At 36.7% G+C, this 10,603-nt stretch overlaps 1 protein-coding gene across 2 annotated transcripts; it reads left to right on the top strand.

Moving 5' to 3' along the window:
* Positions 1–933: 933 nt before the first annotated feature.
* On the top strand, positions 934–10,110 carry LOC129900602 (DNA mismatch repair protein MSH2). Of its 2 annotated transcripts, none has more exons than XM_055975612.1 (13): positions 934–1,061; positions 1,277–1,326; positions 1,463–1,495; positions 2,345–3,418; positions 3,583–4,137; positions 4,225–4,335; positions 4,427–4,516; positions 4,601–4,672; positions 4,956–5,066; positions 6,178–6,304; positions 8,182–8,378; positions 8,991–9,140; positions 9,696–10,110. In XM_055975612.1, the coding sequence occupies exons 1-13, from the start codon at positions 1,013–1,015 to the stop codon at positions 9,906–9,908; spliced, it is 2,832 nt and encodes a 943-aa protein (XP_055831587.1). In that variant the 5' UTR covers positions 934–1,012; the 3' UTR covers positions 9,909–10,110. The 2 variants fall into 2 exon arrangements, with proteins under 2 accessions (XP_055831587.1, XP_055831588.1); XM_055975613.1 differs by having other exon boundaries at positions 9,037–9,140; positions 9,696–9,833.
* Positions 10,111–10,603: the final 493 nt, after the last annotated feature.

Genomic DNA, 10,603 nt, shown 5'->3' with positions numbered 1-10,603 from the left:
TTAAAATATAATTAGTCTTGTAAAGTCCTACAAAATTTCACCGTATACAGTATTACTATTCATATAATCACTGTTTACTCAAAAAAGAAAGATGTTCCAATTATCAGTGCTTTCAAATTCAACTAAAATCCCATCCAAATGCACGGAAATTTTATTTTATTTGGACATCGTTATTTTGTATGTATTAATAATTTTTTTTTCATTCCACATTTATTCATTTTGAAATAACTTTAAATGTGCAGTATTTGAAGTTTCATATAATTGAACAAACATGGAACAAGATCAAACAAAAATGGTTAAACTTCAACCATATGTATCTGAAGTTCAAACAAAATAAATTAAAAGCAGCCATGCATGTCTGAGGTTTAGGAAAAAATTAACGAAACTCTAACTAAATGTAAATAAAGTTCTTGCAAAAATAACAGAACTTCGACTATAGGTGCTTGAACTCCAATCATACAAAATTTTAGACATTTTATCTAAAGTTGTGCTTTGTCAATACTAATTTCATACACCATATATCTAAAATTAATTCAAAGTGAACATACTTATAAATTTGGAAAGTTACGAATATACTGTTCGAGTAACTAGTGCATTAACAAGGCCAAATCATCAACACGCACTGATATATATATGTTGTGTATATTATATGCATATTTAATATAAAGTATACACAACTTATACACTTACGTATATATTTTTTAAACTAGTTGACCAATGTTTAGATCCATAATCATCCCTCAAAATTTTTACTTACTAAATGGTGATGAGAGAAAAGGGAAGTCCAGTCCAACTTATTATTTTGTGGGTGTTTTTGCTATCCGCATAATATATTACTCTTCGATAGAATATTGGCCCATAATATTAGAGGCCCATATATACCTAGCTCAAGAATCAAGAATCTCAGCTACTATAAGGATGTCTAGAATCTGGATACCCGCCATTTTATTTCCCGCCAATTCACATTTCTCCATATCCCCCGTTACTCTGTGAAGTGCAAGTTAAAGAAAAAATGGATGAAAAATTTGAGGAACAGGGCAAGCTTCCCGAGCTTAAACTTGGTAAAACCCTAATCTCTTAAATCTTCCATTATATTCTAAGAAGTTTGTTCATATAACTCTTTCTCTAGCTCTAATTTTATTACTTTTTTAAAAAATTCTCTTCATAATATGTGTTTATTAAAGGGATATTGAGGATTCATATTAGCAGCACTATTGATTTTGGGTTATAATTTTAGTTTGATTGATATGTGTTACTGTGAATGGTTTGGTTTTAGATGCTAGGCAAGCTCAAGGGTTTCTCTCATTCTTCAAAACCCTACCCAAGGTAAACATTTATTCATTATTTCTACCTTAGCAAAACAAAAATTATTCTGCTCAAATAGTTATTGCGTACCAACACTTATAGAGAAAATTGTTGAGAGGGTTTGCTTAATGGAGAACTCTTAATTTCTTTTTTGCAGGACCTTAGGGCAGTTCGTCTCTTTGATCGTCGGGTGAGCTTTCTTTCATAGCTCTGCTTTATTTTTTCCTTTTTGGTGTCTGAACCAACTTGCACCTCCATGGTTCTGGTGTTACTTTGCTGCCCACCAATATTTAGGTAGATGGAAAGAAATGCGTAAGATTTTTTGGTTCTATTGCAATTCTAACCCTGGTCTCTCGTGGTGTTTTGTTCCAACTAGGACACAATTTTATTAGATTTGTGTGAACAAAGTCCCACTTTGGTTGCTGAAAAGAAAAGTAAGCTACTGCCTACTAACAAGGTGTTGGATACTTTTAGTGCTGTGAAGCCTTTTGGGAAAAACCGTTTGGGCAATCTTGGGTGCCTTTGCGCTTGCCATTATTATTTGTCTTTGAAGCTACATTTTGTGATAGTTATTTCCTTTTCATTCTAGTGCTATTTGAGAGACTTGAATAAGTGACTACATTCTTTTATGCTTGTCATAGTATGTTTTTTGTTTAAGCTTGTAGTTCCATCTGAATTAGGTAGGTCTCACTTTTCTTTCTTAAGTTCATTACTTGATAGTTATTTCCCTTTTTTTTATGCTTGCCATACTTTGCCTTTAAGGTGGTGCAGCAGCATTACCAGACTCTCTGTCTTTCCTGGCACCTATAGTTTTTGTTGGCTGGTTGAATAGCCTGTTAAAACTTCTTTCTGTTACTGTGTCTTGTTTTTTGTCTGGTAATTGGATGTTATTAGTTTGAAATTTGTTCTCTGAAGTCTAAACCTTCATGTATTTGTGATCTTTGGTCCTTTCATGGTTTGACCAGAAACCCTTTTTTGTTTTGGTACCAGTGTACATTTTCTTCTTTTGTAAAATATTAAATGTATCCTCACCTTTTAGGACTATTATACTGCTCATGGAGATGATGCAACTTTCATTGCAAAGACATATTACCATACCACAACTGCTTTGCGACAGTTGGGTAATGGAGTTGGTGCTCTTTCCAGTGTTAGTGTGAGTAGAAACATGTTTGAAACAATAGCTCGTGACATTCTGTTGGAGCGGATGGATCGTACTCTTGAATTGTATGAGGGCAGTGGTTCAAACTGGAGATTGGTCAAAAGTGGCACCCCAGGAAATTTTGGAAGTTTTGAGGATATTCTGTTTGCTAATAATGAAATGCAAGATTCTCCGGCTATTGTTGCTCTTGCGCCAAAATTTGATCAGAATGGATGTACAGTTGGGTTAGGCTATGTTGATATTACTAAGAGAGTCCTTGGTTTAGCAGAATTTCTAGATGATAGCCACTTCACCAATTTGGAGTCTGCTTTGGTTGCTCTTGGTTGCAGAGAATGTCTTGTACCAACAGAGACTGGGAAATCCAGTGACAGCAGGCCTCTGTATGATGCGATATCGAGATGCGGGGTGATGGTAACTGAAAGAAAGAAAACTGAATTTAAAGGGAGGGATTTGGTACAAGATCTTGGTAGGCTCGTCAAGGGTTCAGTAGAACCTGTTAGAGATTTAGTCTCTAGTTTTGAATGTGCAGCAGGCGCTTTGGGGTGCATACTTTCCTATGCAGAACTACTTGCGGATGAGAGCAACTATGGAAACTACACAGTCAAACAGTACAACCTCAATAGTTACATGAGATTAGATTCTGCTGCTATGAGAGCACTGAATGTTATGGAGAGCAAATCAGATGCTAATAAAAATTTTAGCTTGTTTGGTCTCATGAATAGAACCTGTACTGCTGGAATGGGTAAAAGGTTATTGCACATGTGGCTGAAACAGCCGTTACTAGATGTAGATGAGATTAACTGTAGACTGGATTTAGTTCAAGCATTTGTGGAGGATGCTGCACTTCGCCAAGATTTGAGGCAGCATCTGAAAAGAATTTCAGATATTGAGCGGCTGACACACAATCTTGAGAGGAAAAGAGCCAGTTTACTGCACGTTGTAAAACTCTATCAGGTTCTTTTTCTTTACTCCTTTTCTCCATCTCCCTTTCTTGTTTGCCTAACTCCGTAGATTTCAATTAACTAAACATTGAGAAGTACAAATGGCTTTAATACCCTCTTTTATTAGCTAAATAATGCACTGGTCCTGGCTTAACTTTTTCTTCTCTTCATGTGCAGTCAGGCATCAGAATACCATATATCAAAAGTGTTTTGGAACGTTATGATGGGCAATTTGCAACACTAATCAGGGAAAGGTATATTGATTCTCTTGAGAAATGGAGTGATGATAATCACCTGAGTAAGTTCATTGCTCTTGTGGAAACTGCTGTTGACCTTGATCAACTTGAGAATGGAGAGTACATGATTTCTTCTGCATATGACCCAAGTTTATCTGCTCTGAAGGATGAGCAAGAGTCATTGGAGCAACAGATTCATAATTTGCACAAACAAACTGCCAATGATCTTGATCTACCTATTGATAAGTCTCTTAAACTAGATAAAGGAACACAATTTGGACATGTCTTCAGAATTACCAAGAAAGAAGAACCAAAAGTCAGGAGGCAGCTAAATTCTCACTACATTGTTCTTGAAACACGTAAGGATGGGGTAAAGTTCACCAATACAAAACTCAAAAAACTAGGAGATCGGTACCAGAAGATCTTAGATGAGTATAAGAGCTGTCAGAAAGAACTGGTAGCTCGGGTTGTTCAAACAGTTGCGAGTTTCTCCGAGGTATGTATATTATATGATATATTTTTGTTGAACCTCCTCTTCTTTCCCAGCCCATTTATTTGAGTTTACCAAGTATTGGCTTTCCAGGTGTTTGAAGGTATAGCTGGGTCACTTTCTGAGTTGGATGTGCTACTGAGTTTTGCTGATTTGGCTTCCAGTTGCCCAACTGCCTACTCAAGACCAAGTATCAGTCCACCAGTAAGGACATTTTTTCTCTTCCTGTGTAAGATGATACTGATGCCATGTTAAATAAATTATATACAGCTAATGTGGTGATGTTGCCATATAGGATACGGGAGACATTATACTTGAAGGGTGTAGACATCCTTGTGTGGAAGCTCAAGACTGGGTCAACTTCATCCCTAATGACTGTAAACTAGTATGTGTGCTAGAGTATTGAAATGTTCTGGTCTCTGATATTTTGTCTGGACAGCATTATAACATACTTCTTTGGTCTTCCCAGGTTAGGGGAGAAAGTTGGTTTCAGATTATCACAGGCCCTAACATGGGTGGAAAGTCGACCTACATTCGTCAGGTGTGAGTTCAGTATTTTGCTGAAAGTTCGTTTTGCCTTATTTACAATCTCACTAGGTATGTGAGGGACAAGTTGTCCATCAAATAAATGTTAATGTAACTAGGAATTGCTTTTTGGCTATTCCTGCTTGTGAGGCATTCACAGAATTTATAATCAGTTGCTTGAAGATCTGATTCTATTTGTATTCCAGCATTTTTCTGTATTCAGTATTCACAGATTATTCCTATATTAAAACTGTCTCTATAAAAAGAATCTAAATTATTTGGCAAATTTTCACTAACAGGTTGGTGTGAATGTCCTGATGGCCCAAGTTGGCTCATTTGTTCCATGCGACAATGCTACCATTTCTATTCGCGATTGCATTTTTGCTCGTGTTGGCGCTGGAGATTGCCAGGTGAGAGAACATATCCTTGTTGAATATCTAGAAACTAAAGTATCTACTTGCTCAATATGGTGCCTGTTGAAACAGAACATGCTAGCCCTTCATAACTTTTTGGAGTTCATCCAAATAGTTTGTCATTGAGGCATAATTGATCAATCCATCCTAAGAAGCAACTATATGCTGCTGTCTTAAAAGTCCACCCCGTTGTAATTCTGATTAAGTATCTCATTTTCCAAAAAATAGTTGATCTACATGTCAAATTAGCTTAAATAAGTTTCATCTAACTGGGCTTCTTCATTGTGTTCTAGATGTTTTCCACTTCTCTTTTGGTATTATGCCTTTTAAGTGGGAAGGTTGTGCTTGATTATGGAGCTGAAGTTGTCTCTGCATAGTTCCTTTTTTCTTTATCAGAAGTCTTTGCACATAAAGTTGAATTGCATTCAGTGTTACTGCTCAACACAATCATGCCTTCCCTTATGAAGTGAATGATCTTAATCTCCAAAAAAAAAAAGGGAAACCTTGTGTACGGCCTTGCCTTCAGTAAGTACTTGATTCCACAATCTCATCAAATGCGCTCCTGGCTCTCCTATGTACTCGAAGGGAATGGAGAACTTCAATTTGTTCTACTTCTTTAAAGTTTGACATCCTCTGCCATCCAAATATTCCCATACTATGCATGCGGGGAATTATCAATGTGTTGTTAAGTCCACACCTAAGCCTTCTGACTACTTGCTGCAACAGTGCAAAGCTCCTCTTCCACTGCCTGTTGCATAGCTCAATCATGCTAAACACATTAGACATCGGTGCATCAGGTATAGTGTCGATCCTACCTGCCACACCAATTGGACAACAAAGCATTGAATTTCACCACATTTGTCCTACTTTCTGATGTTGTAGAATGACCAATGTCTTCCCCTGCCTCTTCATACCCGAAGTATCCCGGACTGGATATTTAGGTTAGAAATAGCTAGTAATTCATAATCTGCCATTTGCCCAAAATTAATTGTATTCTTTTATATGATGTTCTTTTATTTATTAGTTGTCACTATTTTGTTTTGTTGGTTTCCTTAATAACTAAAGGAACTAAGAGGCTTGTGTTTTTCCTTCTTCCTCTTTGAATCAGCTGAAGGGGGTTTCTACTTTTATGCAAGAGATGCTTGAGACTGCATCAATCTTGAAAGGAGCTACTAATAGATCATTGATTATAATTGATGAGTTGGGCCGTGGGACGTCGACTTATGATGGCTTTGGTGAGTTTCTGATTTGTGAATTTATATAAACATCATTTCTTAAAATTTCAACACTTGTATTTACTCGACTTGGTTTGCTCTCTTGTATTGCATCATTACATGATATAGATGTGCAGGACCTATCATGTAACCTATGTAAAGCTTCCACTTTAATTTGATTGGTATGAGATTGTTTGCCCAAACATCATTTTCCATGTAGGAAAGAAAACACAAGCAGAGTAAAAACCATTGTATGTGTCATCTCCATATATGCTTTCTGGTAAATATTCTTGTCATGGAATAATGGGATTACTGATAATCTTTCTGCGAGAAATCTATAATTTGGTGATTTAATGAAGTTTAAAGTGAGTTATACTAAAATGTGATTTTGGGCTACCTGATGCACCGTGCGTGTTAGCAAAGGCAATGCAGGCAAACATTTGAAATAGTAGGATTACATTGGAGAGACTACTTATTGGAAATTTGACATTTACTGGTTGTGGAGAGAGTATAACATGAAATTAACTGCCAATTGTCATAAACTCTTGAAGGAATATGGCTCTGCTCTTTATTGTCTTGCAAACATCTAAACTAAGTAGGAATCAAACTCCAATGGGGCCAAGTGCCGGAGTTTTACCTTATTCTAGTATATGTGTTTCTGCAAGGTATGTTTGTAAAGGCTCAGAGATTTGATAATGCAAAAAAATTGAAGGCATGAGCTGATGAGCAATGAAGACCTCATGTGTTCGCCTTCATTTTTATTCTTTGGGGTTCATGCCGTTCTGTTTTTCTTCATATATGATTAATTTCAGTCTCTGGTTCTGCAAGCGAGTTTTGCTCTGAAAGTGGCTTCATAACTATGTTTCTTTCCCATGTTCCTGGTAATGAACCATTCCATGCTGCCTCTCACATGAGTCTGCCATTTATAGAGTTGAGTGCTTGAATGGTCACTCAACTTATAGTAATTGGCCACCAAAGTCACTCTACTTGGTTTTATCTTCTAAAGTCATCCAACTTTGCCTAGTTAGCTTCCATGGTCATTTTAGCGAGAAATACAATTTTCAGTACCTATTTAATGACATGGAAGCTCTTAATTTTTAGGAAAAAGTATTTTAAAAATGAAAATCACTATGCAGATTTATTTAGGACCCAACCCGTATTTAAATTAAAATCAATAGCTTACTAGGCAAAGTTGAATGACTTTGGTGGCCAATTACTACAAGTTGTGTGACCTTTAAGGCATTCAACTCACCATTACTACAAGTTGTGTGACCATTAAGGCATTCAACTCACAATTTATATTAGATATAAGATTACCTTTCTATCTTTCAAAATGAAATAGAATGGGTTTATTTCGGTTGGCATGCTTATTGTATCATTTCATGGCGTATGAATTAACTATTTTATTCTATACTAGCAACGAGATTCAATAAAATTAATGATAAAGCATGATGATAATTTTCCTGACCTATTCTTCCATAACCTAGGCCCACACAGGCTTGTAAAAAAGATTTAACTCAGTGTCTTGGCAAACTACTTGAGCTTAATGAAGGAAAACTGGGCTAGGCAAATGTTGACCCAAGTGGTGATAAAAATTGTTGATCAAAGCCTTTCAATCAATATTGTTAGTTCTCTCCCATTTTGTCCACTGTAGGAGATTAGGGTTTCAAATATTATACAATCAACTTGGAACCATATCTAATCTAAACCCCTCCTTATTTGCATCATGAAATATTCACAGGCACTGAATAATGTTTGTCCTTTTCTCCTTTTGGGGGTTCTTTTTCCGAGCGTGAACATTGCTGAACTAGGGTTATTTCCTTGGCAACTTTGTTAAGTCATCAGGTTGTTTCGCCACTACTTCATAACCGTTTCCTGTATTTTATTCACATTATTAGGTTTAGCTTGGGCTATTTGTGAGCACATTGTTGAAGAAATTAAAGCACCAACATTGTTTGCAACTCACTTTCATGAGCTGACTGCATTGGCCAATGAGAATGGAAAGAATGGGCATAAGCAAATTGCTGGTGTGGCAAATTTTCATGTCAGTGCTCACATTGACTCTTCTAGTCGCAAGCTAACTATGCTTTACAAGGTATGTTTATCTTCCTCTCTTTCTGGCTACTTCTGACTCATTCTCGTCTTGTCCCAGTAATTTTGAAGTGCTATGAGTAGCTTATTTCCAGATAAATTTAATTAAGAAAAAAGTTTCTTTCCTGATTAACTTGTAACTGCCAGGTTTGAGAAAGTTTGATCTTTATTTAGGATGGTTTTAATATATGTAAGGGAACTTTTGTGTCACATAAGTGGAGTGGCAGCTAATATGGATATCAGAAAGATCTTACTCACTGATCAGAAAAAAGATAAAAAGAGCGCACTTGTTACGTTTTATAAACATGTGGTTTCACAACATTGCTTAATAGCTCATTGAATTCAGCTTATGGTGATCAGTGAGCACTTTCCATCAATTGCTTTGTATATCTCGGTACCCTATTTATGTCAGAATCTGTTTTATATCTGAGTTATGGCTGCACATGCAATCTGAAGTTTATTTGGTGACCGCACCAAACAGTCAAAACGTCACTTGAAGTAGTTGATTTCACAAGTTCTATTGTTGAACTCCTGTAAACATGGACTGAAAAACTAGTTTCATGCGCTTTTTAGAATTTGAGCAGTTGCTCAGCATCTAATCGTTGTACCCTTCCAGGTTCAACCTGGTGCTTGTGATCAAAGTTTTGGTATTCACGTTGCAGAGTTTGCCAATTTTCCACGAAGTGTTGTGGCCCTGGCCAGAGAAAAGGCATCTGAGTTGGAGGATTTCTCTCCTAATGCTATGATGCCAAATGACTGTAAAGAGGTATTTCCTTTGGTTACTTCCCTATGCTCATCACAAATATCATAATACTTTTGCGTCCTTTCGTTTTAAATTTAGGATCATGTTTGGCTGTTGGCAACCCTGTGTAGAGGCATTCTCAAATCTCCTTTGTTTCAAAATCATATGCAAGATTGCTAAATGGGTCTAGCTATAGGTGATAATGTAAAAATGGTCATTCTGTTATTTAAGCTTTTGGTTAATCTTTCAGATCTCATTTGATGCTTTTGAATGATCAATGGTGTCATATAGTAAAACTTCTTATGACATCTTGCTCTGCTCTGTTGCTTATTGCTTTTCTGTGTGTATTAGGGTGCACTTATGCACTTGCATGCTGTAGTGTCCTCTTGGAAAACAATAGTGGCACTATCACATGTAACTTTGTTTTCCCGTTGTTTTGACCCTACTTGATATTGGCTTCCCATGTCTTCTTTGAGGCAGGGGACATGTAAACCAGATTTCAGCTCAAATAACATTCGAGAGTACTACCCTCAAGTTTTTTGTTATTGTGAATGTATAAATTTGTCTTTGTTCTTCCAGGCAGTCTCAAAGCGGAAGAGGGAATTTGACCCACATGACGTGTCTAGAGGTACTGCCCGAGCTCGTCAATTCTTACGGGATTTTACTCAGTTGCCACTGGATAAGATGGATTTAAAGCAGGCCTTGCAAGAGTTGAGCAAAATGAAGACCGACCTTGAGAAGAATGCAGTTGACAGTCAGTGGCTTCAGCAATTCTTTAGTTCTTCAGATTAGAACTATCTTCTACTCTGTGAAGCCTGGGGTGGGAAAATGATACTGTTGGTTTTGTGGATATAACGTATGCCAAGTTTTGAAGTTTCATTTAAATCCTTACGGTGAACATGATCCTCTGTATATTTTTGTATGCATCCTGTGTTTATAGTAAACGTTATGTTATGATCTTCTAACAGACTAACTTGGGCAGTACTCTATTTAATTGCTCCTTCGCAAACGACTATACAACCTTCCTTTCCCCCAAAACACCAAAGGCAAAACGAGAAATGGTCAAAACCTTCCCTGTTTGTTCTACACAATGTTAATGTCCATATTATAAGCATGAATTATAGGAACAGTTAGAGAAGACCTACAAACACGACAGCCCAAAATTCAGTATTGTGGAGCAGAGAGGAAGAGAGAGCCTTTGAAATGCCAGCTTAGGAGTGTGCAAAACGGTGATATATTCAATTTAATGTCGAGACTTTGAAATTCCCCTTTTTTCTCCGTTCTTATTTGCACAAAAAATTAAGCATAACTGAGAACTTGGAAACCAACCCCTCTCTGCAATATTTACAGAGAGAGCACCAGTGGAGATATATTGGACTGGTAGTTAAATAAATGGATAAATAAACACTTACGAAAAAAAATATGTCAGTTTTCTAGTGTAGTTAAGTCTTTCTTGCACCTGGAACTGTTACTCCGGTATTTAATCA

This window comes from Solanum dulcamara, chromosome 8, assembly GCF_947179165.1.
Source record: "Solanum dulcamara chromosome 8, daSolDulc1.2, whole genome shotgun sequence".
Taxonomy (NCBI): domain Eukaryota; kingdom Viridiplantae; phylum Streptophyta; class Magnoliopsida; order Solanales; family Solanaceae; genus Solanum; species Solanum dulcamara.
Note: the sequence above shows the minus strand (reverse complement) of the source record. Positions and strands in the feature narration are given on the sequence as shown.